Raw genomic sequence first — 21,884 nt, 5'->3', positions numbered from 1 at the left:
CTCAAGACTGTTGTTTTCTTTCATCTTGCTTTGTGCTGGTCATGTGAGGCTCAGGGTATTAATAGACTGTGGTCTTGGCCTTCTGAGTCTTGTTGTTGGTCAGGGAGATAAATGAAAAGTTTGGCCAGTCCCTTTGTGTCATTTTTCACTCCTCTCTTGACTGTCACGTGTTGGTTGGTGACAGAGCTGAACTGGACATACAGAGGACATCCAGTCTGATCACCCCCACTCCCGGGGGTACGGCCTCTGCTGATGTGTTGACTTCTTTCCTCTCCTCATGGGCATTTGGTCAGTTCCTGACATCCAACCTTGGATCCCCAGTACTGATCTTAGCAAACCAGCCTTTCTTCACCATCCTCCCCTAGCCCAAAGACGGCATCTCTCCCAGCATGTGTGAGAGATACCTAAGCCAGGCAGGGAAGGATTGGGGGTCTTGTTGTTGTTGTTGTTCAGTCACCAAGTCGTGTCTGACTCTTTATGACGCCATGGACTACAGCACACCAGGCCTCCCTGTTTCTCACCACCTCCTAGAGTTCACCCAAGTTCATGTCCATTGAGTCGGTGATGCCATCCAACCATCTCATCCTCTGCTGCCCTCCTCTCCTTTTGCCTTCAGTCTTTCCCATGATCAAGGTCTTTTCCACTGAGTTGGCTCTTAGCATCAGGTGGCCCGAGCATATTTTTAACTTCGAGCAAAATTATTTTCAGGAAATTAAAAGTCTGTACATGGTTCGACAGGCTCCTAAGGAGCTTCATGGGGACAAAATTTTTAAACAAATGCCTTGGAAGCAGAGGTTCTTTGAATTGCCTGGGGCTTTGATCCAAAAGTTTCAATTCTTCTCTACAGCCCAATTTTTCAAATGTCACTTTGCTAGTTCCCTGAGCCTGGATTCCAGCACCCAGCACAGTGTCATACTTGGTGATTACTGACCTGAAGTGAAGTTGGCCTGGGGCCTGGCCCAGGAGATGAAACTTCTTTGGAGAGTTTCCTAGGAGCAGAGACTCAAGCTTTAACATAAAGGGGAGTCTTGGTTCTCTAAATGTAATTGAGTGGCTGTGAGACTAGTCAGTTTTCCTTTGCCTGGTGGGGTTCCGGGTACAGTCAATTACTTTCCCTTTATGTCAACCTCTTTTGTTCAATAACTGTGAAAGCATGAAGTGTGTTAAGAAGATCCTGATGATCCCTTTCACTCTTTGTGGTGTAGTTGGTGAAGTTTAGTCTCATGAGCCTCCTTTTGCTCATTTGTTAACCGGGTTGAACTGTATGATCACTAAGACCGCATTTCAGTCTAAATTTTCATTTTTTCAATGACAAAATTTTTGATTAAAAAAAAAATCTTGCCGTATCTGTAAGAATTTTGCTTTTGAGGGAAAGAATGATTATGCTAAGGGTACATCAACTTAAATTATTATCTTTATTCCTTTTTGTTTAGTGATAACATGGGTGGTGGGAATGGACCATACTCCCACAATAAACCAACCAACCTCTATTTTCTACCTAATTTATGCCATGTGCTGTGCTAATGGCTTTATGTGTGTTTCCTCATTTACCACTCTCACCAATCCTGAAGACTCTAGTATTACAAGTACAGATAAAGAAACTTGGGGGCACCAAGAAATTCAGGAAATTGCCCAGAGTCACAGAGTTAATAAGTAGTCAAAGCAAGACTTGCACATACTTTTAAGAACTACAAGGATCCTAACCTCTAGGTAGAAAGAGATGTATACACTATACATACCTAAAGGTCTCTTTTCCTATTATTAGCTTCTCTCTTTTTTTTCACTCTACAAGTTTTTATTAGAATTTTATTATATCATATATTGTTTTTTTATTTTATATTGGACTATAGCCAATTGGGAGCTTCCCCAGTAGCTCAGTGGTAAAGAATCCGCTTGCAATGCAAGAGCCTCAGGAGATGTGTGTTTAATCCCTAGGTCAGGAAGATCCCCTGGAAAAGGGCATGACAACCCACTCCAGTATTCCTGCCTGGAGCATCCCATTGACAGAGGAGCCTGGTGGGCTTCAGTCCGTAGAGTCAACCAAGAGTCAGACACAACTGAAGCAGCTTAGCATACATACACACACATAGCCAATTAACAATATTGTGATAGTTTCAGGTGGACGGCAAAGGGATTCAGTCATGCATTGGCATCTTTCTACAAAGAGTTAAGCACGATGAAAGATTCTAATTAATGGACGTGTTTATTGAACAACTGCGTAAGCAGGAAATATCTGGATAAGAATTGCCCCTTCCTTGAAAAGTGCACATCACTGCTGAACTTGAGCTTTTGGTGCCTTGAGAGCAGTCCCAGCCAATGGGGAGAAGTTCAAGTCAGGGTAGAAGAACTCCCTCTGGGAGTGATTATATAGAACTCCAACATCACAGGTCATGGGAGGGTTTGTTCCCCCTTGGAAAACCTCAGCTTCACTTGTTGAAGTAGGACAAGTAGAATGAATTAGCCCTGACTGAAGCCAAGCTCTTTCTATTTAAAAGAAAAAAAGCAATTAAATATTCAGCCTGATGCCGAGGTTTTGGATTACCCCCATTTGTCTTTCACTCAGAGCATCTGCTTTTTATTGCATTGTGGCCCTGTCTGCCATGTATCTCTCCCCGTCAATCCGTATCTATGTGTCACATGACTCAAAAGTGAAGATTAGAGGAGAAAAATATCTCTGTAGTCTAAGCCTGGCAACTTCTATTTTTATCCACAGCTGTTGGAACTGATAGCGAAGTCACAGCTCACATCCCTGAGTGGCATTGCCCAGAAGAACTTCATGAACATTTTGGAAAAAGTGGTACTGAAAGGTGAGCTCTTTCCCACTCTCTCACCCCTTTTTATAGGCCTGGGGCCAGACAGATGGATTTTTCCAATGCAGTGGACATGTCACTGGATTTAAGGGAATAGTGAGTGGATGGAAATGAATGACTCCGGATGCATTTCATGGGTGCCAGATTCCAGTTGAGAAAGGAGGGCCATTCGTGCGCATGACAAAGGGTGAGATGATCACCATCCTGTCCTTGTATTGGAATCATCCATTTGTCCTGCTGTCTGCCTCTCAGGCTTCTCAGTGGAGGCACATGTCCCAGCCTTGGCTACCAAACCTCTAGATTCCACATTCCTAGAAAAGTGAGCAGGGTGCAAGGCAGGATAGATTCACTGACTCTCTGAGCTAGAAAAAACCTGACGTCTCTGGCTCAACTGACTCATTGTATACATGAGAGAAGGAGTGGTTTATCCACAGTCACACAAAGAGGCAGCCAGACTGGATGGGAATCCACGTTCCTGACCCCTAGACCCATGCTTCTACCACTGATCATCAGAAAGACACATCACTGCTGGGCAAGAGACACTGCTTTCAGATCAGGTGAGCCCATGGTGCTGGCGGGACCAGTGAAAAGAGAAACAGTCTTAGAAAACGGAGAGAACAAAGAGGGACCTAGATAATGGAAACTCTACCCCATACCCTCGGGTGCAGACGCTTAGCCAAGTGTAGGATAAACACCAGTGAGAAAAGACCATATCCCCCGTGGGTGTACCCGGGTAACACAAGCACAAGGGAGCAGAAGAAAGGACCACTTGTAAAAGTATGGAGTGTTCTAGTCTCACAGACTCTTCCTACTGTTTTTCTCCCCCCACCTCAAGTCCTTGAAGACCAGCAAAACATTAGGCTAATCAGGGAGCTCCTGCAGACCCTGTACACGTCCTTATGTACCCTGGTCCAAAGAGTCGGCAAGTCTGTGCTGGTGGGGAACATCAACATGTGGGTGTATCGGATGGAGACGATCCTGCACTGGCAGCAGCAGCTGAACAACATCCAAATCACCAGGGTAAGCAGGGACCAATAACATCCAAATCACCAGGGTGAGCAGGGACCCCCCGGCTTCTTCCCAACAGGAACAACCCCCCTGCGGTCAGTTCCTCTGCCGAGATGCTGGGCAGCCTCACCAGGACTTTAAACCCGCTCTAGTGATGGAAGAGGCTAGACGGCTCTGCTCGCGTCCTGTGTCTTGGGTGCCGAGGGTGGGCTGGGGACTTTCTGATAAAGGGAGGGTGGGAAGAACTTGGCAGAGCAGGATCAAAGCACACAGAGGATGACAACCAATGGAAAGGTGGGAAAAACTGGACACTTGACCTTTGGATCAGATGTTGGCTATACCACTGAAATCTTCAGTGGGATCTGGAGATTTCTGCCCGTTTCCTCTTCAAGTACAAGTTCGTTTATAGCTTTAAGATGCTGCCTGGAATACAAAGGAGCTATGATGGCGGTGGCTTGGAGAGCTGGTGGTACCAGCCTTTTAAAACTCTAGTTCCAGTTATTAACTGGAAGGAAAGGAAGCCTTTGAGTAAAGACTGTAAGCATACAGGTGGGGAAAGAGATGGGCAAGTCTCACTCAAGGCAAACAAATAAATCAAACCGCCCACCACGTTTCCAGCTAAACTACTACCAGTAGTTTCTTCTGTCTTTTAAAACATAAGCTGGCCCCCTTGCTCTTGTCCTCTTGAGAGTGAGCAGAAGGATCAAGACACACGAAAAATGTGAGAAAGATGTTGGTGTAATCTCTCAAGGCTCCCTAATGGACAGACACACTTAGGCTGCTCACGTAGCACTTGGCTGACTTATCTAATCACTCACCACGGCTGTTTTAAGTGGTTCCGGGACCCAGGCTGATAAAGTTAGGGTCTGCCTCGTCTCTTGAGAATGAAACATGAAAAAAAAAAACTTCTTTGACCTCTTTTAAGTGTTTCACTATATGAAGCTTGCAAAATGCAGTGTCCTTGACTTTACAGTTAATAACCTCTCTGTGTCTTGGGTTTTTTTTTTTAACTCAGAAACAGAGGGAATAATTAGAAACCTCAGAGTTCTATGACTTCCTTAGAATTACGTAGGCTATACTACACACACACACACACACACACACACACACACACACACACACACCATAGATATCAGTGATACCTAATCAATGAACACACACACACACACTACATAGATACCAGTGATACCTAATCAATGATATAAATGAGCAAATCCCATTAGTCTCAAGGGCATCTTCCCTCCAATAACTTGGAACACCCATTTAGATGGTCCCACTTGCCCGGAACTTGCCTCTGTTCTCTCGGTTTCCCTCACAGGAGCCACCTCCTCCCTTGGCCACATCTGCCCTTTTTCATGCGTCTACTGTCCCCAAAGCCCTCCTTAGTTGATCTACAGACTCTCTTGGGACCCACTGTAGTTGCTATTACCCTGCATGGAGTGAGGGCCGAGGAGGGATCAGAGAAGCCCAGTGACTTTCCCAAGTAACACAGCAGTCAGGCCAGAGCTGAGGTCAGAACCCTGAGCTTCTTATTCCTAAAATGGCAAAGCTTTTTAGCATCAGTGGTTTCCAAAATTTTTTCAATCCAGCTTTCTTCCAACTATGTATTCAGTGATTCAGCTTTTTGCAAACCTTTTAAATCCAATGAAATCTCACACAGGATGGATCAGACCCTGAAATTCATCTCAGTCTCCCCTCTGCTCATGGCACCCCAGCCAGGCCAAGCTATTCTCAGCTTGGTCCTACCTTGGGGCTTTGAAGATACCTGCTGCTTCTGACCATCTAGTCTGTTGAAGCCTCTGTCATCTTACTGTCCTCAGAGCCGCTATGATGAACTGAAATTATCTGATACGTATATTCATCCACTGGCTTATAAAATCCACAAAGAAAGGAGAGTACCGTCTAGCTCCCTGCTCTGTTTCCTGTCCCTGGACCAAAGCAGATGGCAGTCAGTAGACATTAGTTGAATGAATGAATGACTGAAGGCAACTCCCTACACCTACCTAAAGAACTTGCTCAGTGTTCAGAAGAATACAGTTGCAAAATACTGCCCTGTATTACAGATGAGGATGAAGATTTACCAACTGCAAGATCTGGGGCTGGGTATTCAACATCTCTGTGCCTCACTTTTCTCATTTGGGAAATAGGAGCGGTCATGCCTATCTCATAGCCCTGGTATGAGATTTAATAAGTTAATAGAGCAGAGCCTGACATGTAGTATTGTAAATGCATCAGCTATTATTATTGTTTTGAGGGGCTCACTCTGTGGCACTCTTCAAAGTCCTCTAATGTATTAATTAACTCATCTAGTGACTAATTGTAAGGAGGGGTCATTATAAAATTAATATTAACTGGCCACTGTGCTCAGTACTTCCAGGCATTGTCCCATGAGAAAAATCAGACTGAGTGGTTAAGAATAATCTGGCCGGGGCCTCCCCACCAGTAAGATGTGGGCTGAACCCAGGCCTGTCTGCAGAGGCTTAAGATACCCATCAGTCTCTGCTCCCTCAGGCCCTCCTTCCTAACCCTCCACGGCTCTGAGCTACATTATTTTGATAGCAGTGCTGGGAACCCATGGAGCTCTGAAGTGCTTTTCACAGAAATGCCCACGTCTCCAGAGGAAAGAAAAATGGACAGAGAGAGAGAAAGTGGGGATGGGCAGAAAAAAAAGTCTCTCGGTTGTGTCCGACTCTGTGGCCCCAAGGACTGTAACCCACCAGCCTCCTCTGTTCATGAAGTTCCCAGGCAAGAATAATGGAGTGGGTTGCCATTCCCTTCTCCAGAGGCTCTTCCTGACCCAGGGATCAAACCCGGGTCTCCTGCGTTGCAGGCAGATTCTTTACCATCTGAGCCACCAGGGAAGCCCAAGGGACTTAATTACTTCAGTGTGGACTGTATTTTAAAACTTTTTAACAGTTTGGACCAAAGAGAAGAATGTTATTTATTACATGAAAATGTTAAGGTGACATTTACAGTCATTGTTTTCTGTTTGCCAAAGTTCTATCAGTATCTCCCCAGCACATGATCTTGTTTTCTTTCAGAATTTCCTATCTCATTCTATGGAGCCAATTTTTATTGGCAAAATAATTAATATAATAAATAATAAAAGGGAGAAAAATGAAGAGAACTGGCTTGGGGCTGGGGGGGAATCACACAGAATCACAGTGTGCTGTGAGCAAGGCAGAGTTTGGAAGCATAGAGGGGCAGGGTGAATATAAAAGGATTTTTAGCCAAACACTTGATAGGGGGAGCAAGAGTGACTTCTTTTTCTTTAATATGTTTATATTCAAATAGAAGAAGGTACGCAAGCAGTTAATCATTTATCAGGAGTAAAGGCTCAGCATGGGGTCTGGGCAAGGATTTTGGAAAAGTTCAGGTTTGAAAATTTGAGAGTGAATTTGCCAAGTGGACTTTAATAGGAGTTCATGTAATAATTGGCCTGGGAGTTTTAACCAAAAAAGTAGATGCTTTGAAGTGCTGGAAACAAAAAGAAAATCTCATGGCAGTTTTATTGGCTCATATGATCAGCCGCAGATGATAAATGACAAATGGGTCTAGGACCTTCTACAGTCCAGCAAAGTCCTGAATTCTGCAAACAATTGAAAGTTCAGCCCATCAGCCTGAACAGTATAAATTGTCAAGTCAGAGACACTTCTGACAGGTTAGGAGGCTGATGCTACTCCAAGTATGAGATGGTTGGAGCTGGAGGGGGTCCTCAGAGACTTCTAAGCCTGCTCATCTTGGACACGAAGGAAGTATGAAAGGAAGTGTTAGTCGCTCAGTCGTGTCTGACCCTTTGCAACTCCATGGACTACAGCCTGCCAGGCTCCTCTGTCCATGGAATTCTCCAGGCCATGGAGTGGGTTGCTATTCTCTTCTCCAGGGGATCTTCCCCACCCAGGGACTGAACCTGTGTCTCCTGCATTGCAGGCAGTTCCTTTACCAGACACAGAAATTGAGACCCAGATTTCCCATGGGATCTCGATCTGCTGCTTCTCCAACCCATGGTCCTCCCACGCCACCTCCTGTTCTTCTCCATCATCCAATGTCCCGAGGCACCCTGTGACTGCCCACCTTCCCTCTACACGCCTGTCCTGCTTTGCAAAGACGGCAGCTAGGGAGTAGGGGGAGATTGCTGCCACTGTGTGTTCCCCTGGAATCCTATGTGTTCCAGCCTTGACATGCCTCATACAGAGTTTAGTTAGCTAAAATTTTAAGGAGGGAACTCAATATCCATTCCCAGGATATTTTTCCCTGAGCTAAGGAAAGTTTCTTCATCCTGTTTGTGTGTGTGTGTGTGTGTGTTTTTCCCTCTTGTGACCTCCAGAGGTGATAGAACACTGAGCTAAAAATGTCACTATTTCAAGTTCAAGAGCTCACGCAGGACTAGCATGGGAAGGACAAAGAACCACAGTCTTGGTCTCGAGCGATTTGTGCTGACTTCTTATCCAGATGGCAGAAGCTAGTTGCTGTTCAAGAAATAGCAACCAGTACTACTGAGTACCTTCTGGACAGATAGTTCCTATAGCACTTGGTGCTTGTCTGCTTGGTGGCATTTAACCTTTGTTCTCCAATGATTTGCTTACGTTTCTGGGTCTCTTGCCCTTGCAGCAACTCCAGTGCCAGAAGAGGGTTTTTATGCTAGATCTGCAAGCGTTACAAGCTTAGACCTTGGCTTCAAGGATCTAGGTCTGGATAGGCTAACATAAGCTCATCCAAATTTAAACAATAAAGGGCTTAAATATAAATGCAAGGATATAATAGAAAAAGCGTCTGGAGAAGCTCACAATTAATTGCCAATATGTTCTCCACAGATCAGTAGTTTTCAAAATGTTCCATGGAACCTAAGGTTCAATAGAGATTCCTGAACAGATGGATCTTTAGACTGAAAGATTCTTGACCAGCCCTTCCCAAAGTTGCATACATGTATACACACACACACACACACACACACACGTACAGAGTCTTTCTGTTGTGGTTGTTTTTACCTATTTATTTTATTTTCATCATTCCACAAATATTTATTGAGTGCCTACTATAAGCTAGCACACTTCTAGACTCTTCTAGACATAGCAATGAAAGAACACAAAAATTTCTACCTCTGTGGAGCTTATATCCTAGCAGGAATGTTCCATTAAGCTTTCTTTTAGAGATGGGTTCTGAAAGAAGGGATTTCCTTGGTGTTCCAGTGGTTAAGACTCCACATACCCCGTGTAGGGGACTTGGGTTCCATCCCTGGTCAGGAAACTAAGATCCTACATGCCCTTTGGTGCAGCCAAAAAAGACAATGGTATCTGAAAGAGATCATAGGAATTCTAGGAAGATGCAGTGCCTAAGACTTGAGGGAGACACAAAAGCAGTTTTCAGAGGAGGTGAGTTTGAACAGGGGCTTCCCAGGCGGACTACTGGTTTAAAAAAAAAAACAAAACTGCCAATGAAGGTGGACTTCAGAGACACAGGTTTGATCCCTGGGTCGGGAAGATCCCCTGAAGGAGGAGGGCATGGCAACCTGCTCCAGTATTCTTGCCTGGAGAATCCCCGTGGACAGAGGAGCCTACGTGGGCTCCTCTGGACAGTGGGCTACAGTCTATAGGGTCGCAAAGAATTGGACATGACTGAAGCGACTTGGCATGCATGGGTTTAAACTTGATCTGAGAAGAGTCACTTGTAGACGAGCAGAGGCCTGGACAGAGCGACAGCCTTGTGTGCAGTGTTTGGGGGCCAGTGAGAAAGCCTGTTTTGGGGGATCGGTGGTCACAAGGAGGCAGGCCGTGAGATCTGAGGCTGAGGGGTGCCCTACCGGGGCAGTGAGTCCTTCAGGACAATTGTAATTGAGAAAAGCACAGGAATCCAACTCTTGCTATTAGGAGAATCTTTCCAGGCAGTGCTAGTGGTAATGAACCCGGCTGCCAATGCAGGAGATACTAGAGATTCAGGTTCCATCCCTGGAGAAGGGTATGGCAACCCACTCCAGTATTCTTGCCTTGAGAATCTCATGGACAGAAGAGCCTGGTGAGCTACAGTCCTTAGAGTTGCAAAGAGGTAGATACAACTGAAGCAACTTAGCACTTCACAGTAAAAGTGTAAATCAGTGAAGGAAATTAAGAGGTACAAGCCTCCAGTTATAAAACAAATGAGCCACTGGGGCTGTAATATACCATATAAGGAATATGGTCAATCATATTGCAATAGCTTTATATGGGGACACACGGTTACTAGACTTACTGGATGATCATTTCATAACATATGCAAATATCAAATCACTCTGTAGTACACCTGAAACTAACAGGATATGTATGTCAACTACATTTCCTTTAATTTTTTTAAGCATAAAGTTTTGTGCAACTTAGGAAAATTTCTCTGGCACCATTGGCCGGAGCTGCTCCAGGCGGTTCTCCGTGCGTCTCGGCCATGGGTCCTGTGTTGTACTCAGGGCAGGGAGAATGGCTGCTCTGATCAATAAACCAGCTTGAGGCTGGAGGGCAAGGGGACAGCTGCATCCTTGGAGGGCGTTGCCTGGTGCCTGCTCGACAACTTAACACCGTCCTTCTCCCCGCAGCCTGCCCTCAGGGGCCTCACCTTCACAGACCTGCCTTTGTGCTTACAACTGAATATCATGCAAAGGCTGAGCGACGGGCGAGACCTGGTCAGCCTGGGCCAGGTGGCCCCTGACCTGCACGTGCTCAGCGAGGACCGGCTCTTATGGAAGAAGCTCTGCCAGTACCACTTCTCCGAGCGGCAGGTCAGTGTGGCCCAGCGGCCGTTCCTTCCTTCTCTCCCACTCTGCCCACCACCCTGCCAAGCTTCCTTGCCATCTTTTTCAAACCCACCCTGAGGGGCTCCCTAGTTTGACTAGAAAGCAGTCCGAGGAGTTTCTAAATAATACTTGTGAGATTTCTTTTATATGATTCAAGAAGGAAAAAAAAAACATTTTTAACCCATTCCTATTTTACAGCTTGCTCTGAAAACAATTCATAAATTGGCAATCGCCCTTCTTTTCTATAACAAAGTAATTTACATTTTTATGACATTTTACAGCTAAAGGATTTTCCTGATGTTATTTCATTTTATGCTGATAACGCAGGGAAAGGTAGCCCTGGAATTGGAAATGGCAACCCCACTCCAGTATTCTCACCTGGGAAATCCCACAGACAGAGGAGCCTGGCAGGCTGCAGGTCCATGGGGTTGCAGCGAGTTGGACATGACTGAGCGACTGAGCATATTATGCCCGCTTTAAACAGACGGAGGGACTGAAGCCACAAGTGGCTAAATGACATATCCAAATTAGTGGCGTGCTCTCCAGGTGAGGGAAATGGCCTTGGATTTGAATTTGGGTCTTCGGATACCAGCTCAAGGCCTTTTTCCCCTCCGCACACTGGCTCAGATTTTTTCCCCCAACTTCTTTATATAGAAGTGTGAGTTCAACAGGGTCTGTTCACGAAGCCAGTAATATTTAGATGTAAAATAGAGCCACTGTGCCAAACAGTCACCACATCTCCCTGGAAATAATCACTCAAGTCTGTAGCAGAGAAAAGATTGAAGTTGTTTATGGAGATCACCTAAACTTTCAACACCAGAAGGTGTCACCAGCCACCTGTTTCTTTTAAGACTGGTTAAAAGCTATTGTTTCTTTCACTGGGTAGAGATCAGAAGTGACATCTTTATCTCTCTGCTACTCTTTCCCTGGCTATCATCAGGGTATAGATGAAAAAGGTGGGGGAAGGGGGCAGGAGCAGAACTTTTCAGAACAAATTTTATGTGTTTGATACTTAGATCCGCAAGCGATTAATCTTGTCCGACAAAGGACAGCTGGATTGGAAGAAGATGTATTTTAAACTTGTGCGATGCTACCCACGGAAAGAGCAGTACGGAGACACCCTTCAGCTCTGCAGACACTGCCACATTCTTTCCTGGAAGGTATGTGTCTCAGAGGTGGTGGCCCCACACCCCCAAGCCCAGCCCGTAAGAGCCCGTGACGCCAGCACGGAGTTGCCAAATGCTTTCCTGCTCTTTCACTATTGTAGCTCCCAGGTGAAGGTGAAGGGAAGACTGATGCAGGCCCTGGGGAGAGAAACTTTCAAGGACTTTCATTTCCTTTACCCCATTGTGTCAACTTTCCCTGCAGTGCCCCCAAATTCTCACACACACACACACACACACCCCACCCCACCCCCCATTCTGTAGTTTTTGCATAACACAGGGTGTTCTTGAGAGAGGAATGTTGTTTTAAGGTTGGGCAATGCCTTAGGATAGGACTTCCCTGGCGGCTCAGTGGTAGAGAATCCACCTGCCAATGCATGAGACATGAGTTCAATCCCTGGGTCAGGAAGATCCCCTGGAGAAGGAAATGGCAACCCGCTCCTGTATTCTTGCCTGGAGAATCCCATGGACAAAGGAGCCTGATAGGCTATAGTCCACGGGGTCGCGAAAGAGTCAGACACAACTGAGTGACTGAACAGTGGCAGCAGCAATTCTGTAGGGTACCACAAGCCAATGGGATGCTGTGGAGAATGCCCACCTAACCTTGATGTTCCTTTCCAGGGCACCGATCACCCGTGCACAGCCAATAACCCAGAGAGCTGTTCCATTTCACTTTCACCCCAGGACTTTATCAACTTGTTCAAGTTCTGAATCCGAGCACATGACAGCACTTCAGAAGGGTTCCCCTAATGAAAGGATGGTTGGGAATCCAGAGTTTGGACACTTCATTTGTAAATAGTGTACATGTTAAACATTGGCTCCAAACTTCTGAGACAAGGGACACTGGAGAGGAGAGATACAGCTGCTGGCTGGAAGTTTAAGCATATGGACTTCTCATTAGAATTGGTATGGAAAACAGAAATCCTGTAAATAAACTTTTTTTCCTAACAATTTGCCAGCAAGACTATAAGGCAGGAATTCTATTTCATCGGTGAAAATGGAATCCTCTTGAAGTTCATTGCAACTCCTGGATAGTTCCGTAGAGTTGTGGAAGAGAGGGCAAAACTCAAATACAAAATAGAGCGCTCTTTGTTTACAATGTGAAAATGTGTTGGGAAAAAAAAAAAGAAGAAGAAAAACTACATGTGAGAAACCCCTGGGCTTTGGGTTTTGATTCGGGGTTTGTTTGGCAAAGGCAATGGGAGCACCACTCATCTTAAACCCACATGGGTATAGATAGGGCCTTATCTTCCGAAGACACCGCACAATAGTCTACCTCGGAAAGCTGCAGCGCTCGCTCTGACAAACCGCACGGCCCAGTAGATGGTCTCTGTCTGTTTTATGTCTTCATCAAAAGTGAAACGGGAAGAGAGATTGGAGGCATCCTTCCTCATGCTTCAGGCTTCCCTTTTAGATGAATGGGACACTCTTTGAGGTTTCTTCTCTTTGAGAACAAACCCCAAAGCACGTATGCCTTTTTCCCTTTCACGCTGTAGCTTATTTCGTGCAACGTAAGGCCAATTAAAAGCAGTCCCAGAGGAAATCCTGCTGCAGGAAAGATGGAATGAGTCACCCAATAGCCGTGAAGATTTTCTTATTCCTGTTTAACCTCTTGGCTTGTCTGGGCTTCCTAGGGTATCTTGATGGATAAGCCTGTCTCTGGGGACTGTTTGGAGCCAGAGGCCTGATAAAGACTTGTAGAACAGGTTTTACATATCAGCTGCTGTTCTTCTTGATGGGTGATGAGTTTTCTTTACATCCAGCACCGAAATTTAGTCAACCTGAGCTAGGGCTTCTTACGAGGCTGATAAAGCCTGGTGTTCTAGCCAGACAGGGAGTGGATTGGGGGTACTTTGAGTTCAACCCCAGGGGAACCTGCTAGACAAATACCAACAGGTAGTTATATGTGGGAGAAGGAAATCTCAGGACTTAAGCAGTCAATATTCCTGGGGGGAAGTGGGGAATGTTTTTGTTTTTTACCTTTTATAGAACTTTGCTTTTCTACAACAGTGTATATATTTTTGCAATTGTATTTGCTTTTTTTTTTTTTTGTATGTAAAGTGGGCACCCTCCATGATCTTGCCCAATGAGTGAAGCAGAAATAGGAACTCGGTCCACATCTATGTTGAGCAACAGTGCATTTTTAGGGATTTATTTGGGGGTGACCTGAAATGGGGATAGATGGTTAAGAACGTACAGAAACAAGCCAAGGGACCAGCTAGTGACGAGGGGCCCCTTCGTGCCCTTCTCTCAAAGCACAACCCAAGTACCAGTATCTGGAAAAGAGCTTGACCACTAGTTGAGGTTCCTCACTGTACAAGATGTGTGCCTATGGGTTCCTCAATATCTTTTTTTCATCATCATCCCCCCTAAGAAGAAAAAGGTAAACTGTATTTCAATTTTGAGGGAAAGTAGATATTAAAGAATAAGATCATGTTGGTTAAGGTCGAGCTTTGGAGGGTCACAAACCACTGTGACACCTCACAGGATCCCGCCCACCCCAGTCAAGGTCGCATGAAGAATGCAGGTCCAGACTATGGAATCAAAGGCTCATCCTGCCCTAATTCAGGCAGGTTCTCTCCAAGGTCTCAGCCTCCTTAAAGATGTGAGTAGAGCTGAGATTGTTGTTGCGGTGAGGGCTCTGGAACCTTTGACTCTGGCAATTTGGGGCGTTCGTGGCCTTTCACATCTTCCCCCCAACTTGTTCTCAGCGCCTTCGTGCTGATGGAGTAAACCGAGACTCCTCAGCACCTTCAGGGTCACAGTTCCAGAAATGTCGCCTGCTTTGACTGTCGGCACGAAACTGGGGAACCAGTGTCACTCGGACTGTCTAAGGTGCTCAAGACCACACCGCAGGCCCCAGGCAGCAAGAACACCTACGCAAAACGACCCTACCACAAGGGACAGACTTACAGTTTTCTGAAATGTTTACCCAGATCATGACTCCAAACTCTCCCCAGATCTTTGACATCACTGGAGGTGGTGTGGACAGAGTCAAGGAAAATTTTTAAGGAAAAAGAAACCAATACTTGTGATTCCCTTTCTTTGGAAGAGGAGAATAAGGAAGGAAATGGCAGGTGGCGAGGGAGAGGGGAAGGAACAGAAGTGGGGTGTCTTTGATGCTGTGGTTTGTGCAAGGATGGGGGGGGCGCGGGGGGACAAAGAGCACAGCAGTATCAGCATCTCTGCTGGTGACACGGAGTACCTCTGAAGTGTGGCCAGAGCCTCTCATATACGTAAAACCCAAAAGTTTAAAAGAAAATGCTTGTTCCCTGGGCACTGATTGTCTATAGAATTTCTTTTGGCAAACCCTCCCAGGACAACCTGACCTAAAAAACAAAAAACAAAGAATCTCTGTCTCAGAACTGCTGGCCTAAAAAGCCAGAAGGGACATGACAGCGGAAAGTGCTGGAAAAGATAGAATGCTCTACTGTCTTTGCTGTACCTACCTATCCCCACCGCAACTCTGGAAAAGAGGATTCAAAACTGATGTCGAATATGAGAGTAATCTGGACTTCCAGAGAAGGAAAGAGTTTTTGTCCAGGACAGTAGAAGCTGATCCATGCGAGTGTAATGATTTGTTTCTATGCAAACATTTCTGAACAACAACCCTAGAGTTTCTTGAGAAGAAGGCACAGCGTTTGAGGAAAGGGGAATATGTGAAGCTTACGTGGGACTCAATTTATAGCAAGATGCAGACATTTTAAAGTAGATCACGTTATGACTCAACACTGTTACTTTTAGCAGATGGACCAGTCACGTGGGAGGATGGCAGCAGAAACTACAATGTGAAAACATCTCCAGTTTTGAGATGAAAAGGGTCAGCTGTGAGATGACCTCTGTTTAGCCATGATCCATTTTATGTTGAAGTAGATCAGAGGAGATATTTTAGGTGGGCTGGATTTACACTGCAAAACTGTCAACGCAAGAACGGGCTTTACTTGGCAATGATGAAGGAAGGTGACAAGTGTGGTTACCTTATTGCCACAGTTCTCTCTCCAAAAACTGTTCGGGAGCTTGCAATTAACAGAGGCTCCTTGTTTCCACTGTTTTTATGTGGGAAAAGAGAAGGGGCTTGGAATCTGATTTGTCTAAACAAGTGTGTGATTTGCAAGAAGTTCAGTCATTTCAACAGTATATCATGCTTAGTGTTCAATACAATGTTTATCATAAAATATGCACCTGAGTTTATATATTTCTGCCAGGCTGTAGGGCAATTACATCTTGCTATGCAAACACTATTTTATGTGTGAATTTTTTTAACTGTAATTTTATGTGTGAATTTTTTAAACTAAACTCTATCATCATTTTCCATGTTGACATCTGTTGTTTTTTTGTGTTTTTTTTTTTTGTTTTAATCTGTTTCCAACTCTGAGAGTCTGTGAACCATCCCTCTGACTGGATGCTGGCCTAAAATCCTATTAGTGTTTAAACAGACCTCAGAAACTCCTGAACCTCTAGGCAAATGCAGAGATGGGGCTCTTTGATATAGCTTGGGCCCTTGATGTCTTCAACAAACAAGATCGTAATTCCTTTCAACTCCACGTTTTCTGTAGACGCTTTCTTCTCTGTTTTGTTAAGGAGTCGTCTCGTGGTTTTCCAGAGGAAGGAAACTCCTCTCCTAGACTTTAGTGCTGGGAGGAAGGTTAGTGATGATGGAGTCTGGCATGCCTTCTGCCTTTCCAGGTGAGGTAGTGGGTCCAGAATATTTGGGAGACATGCCTCAACCCAGCTGGTACTCAGCAGTGGTCCTGAGTATAAACTTGGGACTTTGTGAGCCTTGACTTTGTGCCCCGTACCCCAGCACCTTTTGTTGTGGCTGGACACACGTGACACGAGAGCTGAGTCCTCTCAAGACTTCCGCATTGGTGGTCCAGTGTTAGGTGTCTGGCTGTTAACTTTTAAAAAACATTTGACGTCCCTGATTCTTCCTGGAGAAGTTAAGGAGCCTCTTAACGTTTTTATAGAACTCTGACTCTGCTGTGGGTACGGCATACTAGTGAGTACAACCTGCTTGCCATAAAGTTACCAGCCTACGTTGACAAATTCATTTTTCCCTAGGTACTCAGATTTTAATTGTAAAGGTAGCCCCTGAGACAGATGACCGCTGAGCACCTGGATTGCTTTCTAGAAACTGAGATTCTGATGGTAACCAAGCAGGTGTTTCCTCTCTTCTTAGACTAAGAGGTTCATTTACCCCATCCCTCCATCTCCTGGTCCTCTGGTACCTGCTGTGAGACCCAGTGAGCTTCTACCAATGGAAGGTCACTCTGCTAAACCTCACAAGCAAAGGGGGATTAGTCCATGAGGCGGCAAGGAGCAAGGGACCAGGATAGTCATGACTTTGTCTGCCAGACGTTTTTCAACGTATCCTTGAACTCAGCAAACAAAGTTTTCTGAGAGATCTCTCAAAATTCAGGCCCCGCTCCATTTGGCCAAAAATGGATGGCTGCTTCAAAACACTGAACGGCTTGAAACTCCATCTGCTGCAACATTACTTCCGGAGTTTGAACATGACTTTTTCTGTCTTTGAGTATAGAAATGTTTATTTAATTAATGATATACAAGGCTGTTAAACAGAAGGCGCCAAGCTGTGCTCTGCACTTGAGAACACTTGGCACCATCTTTATTCTGCCGATACTGCCAATCATCCTGGCTAGAGGAGGTGTGTGTGAAAGTCCATATCCTAAGCTTAGGAGCTTTCAAGTACTTTTTTTAATGGAAAATGCTATAGGGGATTGAACATTTTAACAAAAAGTATAAGGTTAGACCAATTACATGCAGAGATGTTTATTTAATATTGTGTGAACTGAGTCCTTCTGTATAAATTATTTGCACTCTCTTCTTGCATGACGAACTGATTTTTTTTATAGTTGTTTGTACCAGACGGTGGCATATTTTTGTAAAAATTTTTTGACACTGAATTGCAATAAATGTTTTTCCAACAACACACACTGGTGCATTTTTGATGCATGTCAATTCAAGTTGGGTTTTTTTCAAACAGAGTTTGTGTACCTTTTGCTGAGTGAGGCTTATATTCCTTCTCTCAGAAACTTAACATTGTTGTTTTTCTAGGAATACACAGAAAACTAAGCTTGCTGCTGAGTACCAACTTGAATACAGTATTATGCTTAAATGGGATATTCCTACTTACTGTTCATAAAATAGAATGCTTAGGGAATAATGAACTTTAAAGTCAGTATTAATTTACTCATCAACAGACATCTATTGAGCAGCTACTCCATGATAGACTCTGTGCAAGGCACTGGGGATAAGATGGTGAACAAGACAGATGGAGTCTGTATCTTAATGGAATTTAGATTCTAGTGGGAAAGAAAAAAACAAGTTGTTGTTCAATCGCTCAGTCATGTCCAACTCCATGTAACCCCATGGACCACAGCACACCAGGCTTCCCTGGCCCTCACCATCTCCTTGAGCTTGCTCAAACTATGTCCATTGAAGTCAGTGATGCCATCCAACCGTCTCATCTTCTGTCGTCCCCTTCTCCTCCTGCCCTCAATCTTTCTCAGCATCAGGGTCTTTTCCAGTGAGTCAGTTCTTCACATCAGGTGGCCAAATTATTGGAGCTTCAGCTTCAGCATCAATCCTTCCAGTGAATATTCAGGGTTGATTTCCTTTAGGATTGACTGGTTTGATCTCCTTGCAGTCCAAGTAGGGGACAAAAAAATAAGTAGGGGACAAATTTAATTTGTAATAAGTGCTATGAAGGGGAAAAAGCAAGAGACTCAGGTGCAGAATAACAAGGTGTGGGGCGGAAATGGGCCATCTGAGAAAGTGGTGTTTAAAGATAAGAGCTGGCTTCAGAAGATGGGGGCACGAGCATTCCAGAAAGGGGGAACAGCCTGTGCAAGGTTTACATCACGGTCCTGGCACTCACATGCAGTGTGGCTTTCGTCACTTAACCCTTCTCTGTGTCAATTTCCTCAACCCTGTTGATAATAAATCTATTTCTTATGGCTGAGGGTTAAGTGAGCTAATGCTTATAAGGTGCCTGGAGCTGGGCACATAATATGAGCTCAATAAATGTTAGCAGTTATGATTCCCTGAGCAACAAGAGAATCAGGCTAGGAATTGCACTGTGTTCCCAGTTACTTATGTGTGATTGCTCCGGTGACGATCTAGGGGGTGACTGATTTACTCAACACATTTACTCTGGAACATGCCCTGATCCTGACACTGACTCTCCATCAGAAATTGACATAAAAGTCACCTGAGAATAATTAGAACTTTTTTAAAACTCCTAGCAGGATCACAAAATCTCACCATTCTCTACACATGCCATGCAGTCTTCTTTCAGGCCATTCTACCTTCCTACAATGCTCTTCCCAGCCCCCCTGTCTGATAATTATCCATTGCTCCCTAGGGCCATTTCCTAGCTGCAGCTTTCTCCAACTGAGTAAATCTCATCTTCTGGTATCACTTTTTTGGCTTTCCTGGTGGTTCAGATGGTAAAGAATTCACCTGCAATGCAGGAGACACGGATTTGACCTCTGGGTCAGGAATATCCCCTGGAGAAGGGAATGGCAATCCACTCCAGTATTTTTGCCTGGAGAAGTCCATGGACAGGGGAGCCTGGAGGGCCACAGTCCATGGGGTCACAAAGAGTCTGACAGGACTCTGACTAACACTATATTTTCTGTTATACTGTAATCTTACTTGTACCTAGCATAGTGCCTGGGCCAAATGAATGAATAAATCCACACATACATTCACAAAATGCTTCTGAAAGTCTCACTTAAGACCATAGACTTACCCTGGACTAGAATAAGTATCAGCCTGAGTTTATGTGCATAGACCTATTTCTAGCATCTTGGTTACAAATTAATGGTAGTTGAAAAAGTAACAAATGTGGAGACCTAGTGTTCATTAAAGTTTAAATTCAAGTAAATATAAATCTAGTAAATTTTCATATGAAATAAGAGGGCCTTTTATTATTCTTTGAGAAACTCACATTAAACAGACTAAACAAGTCCCTTTGACAAATGATAAAAATTCTTTTAAATGTTTTTAAACTGCAGTTATAACTCTAATGCATTTGCTTTTTTTTTTTAAGTAAGCACTTCAAATACCTGCTCACAGAAGCTTCAATCCTAATAAGCAAAACATTCCCAAGTCAATTAATAACACAAATTTAGTAAGTTAAACATAAATATATCTCAAATTCTCTCAAAGAAAAACTTCAGCATTCATAAAATTAGTGAAATTATCATACCTTTCCATTAAAAATCATATTTACACTAATAGTTTATTTTAAAATGGAAAGCATAAGGCTACTATGGTGGGCAGAATAATGGTCCCCGAGAGCCAAGGAACCGGAGAAGGCAATGGCACCCCACTCCAGTACTCTTGCCTGGAAAATCCTATGGACGAAGGAGCCTGGTAGGCTGCAGTCCATGGGGTCGCTAAGAGTCGGACATGACTGAGCGACTTCACTTTCACTTTTCTCTTTCATGCACTGGAGAAGGAAATGGCAACCCACTCCAGTGTTCTTGCCTGGAGAATCCCGGGGATGGCGGAGCCTAGTGGGCTGCCGTCTATGGGATCGCACAGAGTCAGACATGACTGAAGCGGCTTAACAGCAGAGCCAAGGAACGAGATCAGTCTATCACCTGGAAAAGGCAAGGATTAAGCATCCACCCCTGGAGCCTACGGACTTCCCTGGCGGCTCAGTCGGAAAGCCTACAGTGCGGGAGACCTGAGTTCAATCCCTGGGTCGGGAAGATCTCCTGGGGAAGGAAATGGCAACCCACTCCAGTACTCTTGCGGGGAAAATCCCATGGACAGAGAAGCCTGGTGGGCTACAGTCCATGGACTCGCAAAGAGTCAGACACAACTGAGCGACTTCACTTCCTGGAGCCTACAGAAGGGAACCTCGCCCAGCTGACACCTTGACCTTGGCCCAGAGAGACCTGTGTCAGCCTTCTGGCCTTCTAATAAATTTGTGTTGTCTTAAGCCACTGAGTTTGTGGTAACTTGTTACAGCCACACAGGAAGCTAAGACAGAGAACCGAGCAGACACTCTAGCTCTGCCCCTTCAGATAAATTCCCACTCGTCCTTCTGCTCCATGTCCCCCGTCCCCCGCTGAGTGGGGAATCTGTCTGCCATGAAAGGCACAGTCTAAGTCAGCACCCAGTCACTCTGGCCACCCTGATACATGAACCTGCGAAAGCTGGACCGGATGGCTCCGCCTGTTGGGGGCAGGTGTGAAGCAGCCTCCGTTCCGCTCTACATGGGCTTCATTGAGGCTGACGCCAATCATGCTTCTGCCCAAGACTCATCACAGAGACCCAGCATTTCAAATTCTCTCCAATAAGCTGTGTTTATGAAGCAGCAGTGTCCTGGGCACTGGAGCAGCCCATCAGAACTGTAGGCTCAGGGACTTCCCTGGTTGTCCAATGGCTGAGACTCTGAGTTCCCAGCACAGAGGCCCAGGTTCCATCGGTGGTCAGGGAACTAGATGCTACAACTAAGAGTCTGCACACCACAACTAAAGAGCCTGTGTACCACAACTGAGGCCTGGTGCAGCCAAATAAATAAAATTTTAAATAAATATTCAATTCAGTCATTCAGTCGTGTCCGACTCTTGGTGACCCATGGACTGCCGCACACCAGGCTTCCCTGTCCATCATCCACTGCCAGAGCTTGCTCCTCATGTCCATTGAGTCGGTGCTGCCATCCAACCATCTCACCCTCTGTCATTCCCTTCTCCTCCTGCCTTCAATCTTTCCCAGCATCAGGGTCTTTTCCAATGAGCTTCAGTTTCAGCATCAGTCCTTCCAATGACAGTGAAAAAGTTGGCTTAAAACTCAACATTCAGAAAACTAAGATCATGGTATCTGGTCACATCAGTTCATGGCAAATAGATGGGGAAACAGTGGAAACAGTGTCAGACTTTATTTTCTTGGGCTCCAAAATCACTGCAGATGGTGACTGCAGCCATGAAATTAAAAAGACACTTACTCCTTGGAAGAAAAGCTATGACCAACCTAGACAGCATATTAAAAAGCAGAGACTTTACTTTGTCAACAAAGCTCTGTCTAGTCAAAGCTATCGTATTTCCAGCAGTCATGTATGGAGGTGAGAGTTGGACTCTGAAGAAAGCTGAGTGCCGAAGAATTGATGCT

At 44.9% G+C, this 21,884-nt stretch overlaps 1 protein-coding gene across 1 annotated transcript in view; it reads left to right on the top strand.

Moving 5' to 3' along the window:
- The window catches only part of FBXO32 (F-box protein 32), a 37,223-nt gene extending 19,535 nt beyond the window's left edge, over window positions 1-17,688 (top strand). Inside the window, exons 5-9 of the mRNA XM_005688865.3 lie at window positions 2,714-2,807; window positions 3,646-3,830; window positions 10,378-10,560; window positions 11,592-11,735; window positions 12,360-17,688. Of these exons, the coding sequence (XP_005688922.2) occupies window positions 2,714-2,807; window positions 3,646-3,830; window positions 10,378-10,560; window positions 11,592-11,735; window positions 12,360-12,449 (696 nt within the window). The 3' untranslated portion in view covers window positions 12,450-17,688. The remainder of the gene's footprint in view (window positions 1-2,713; window positions 2,808-3,645; window positions 3,831-10,377; window positions 10,561-11,591; window positions 11,736-12,359) is intronic.

This window comes from Capra hircus, chromosome 14 (assembly GCF_001704415.2).
Source record: "Capra hircus breed San Clemente chromosome 14, ASM170441v1, whole genome shotgun sequence".
Classification (NCBI taxonomy): domain Eukaryota; kingdom Metazoa; phylum Chordata; class Mammalia; order Artiodactyla; family Bovidae; genus Capra; species Capra hircus.
This window is presented reverse-complemented; position numbering and strand designations above follow the sequence as displayed.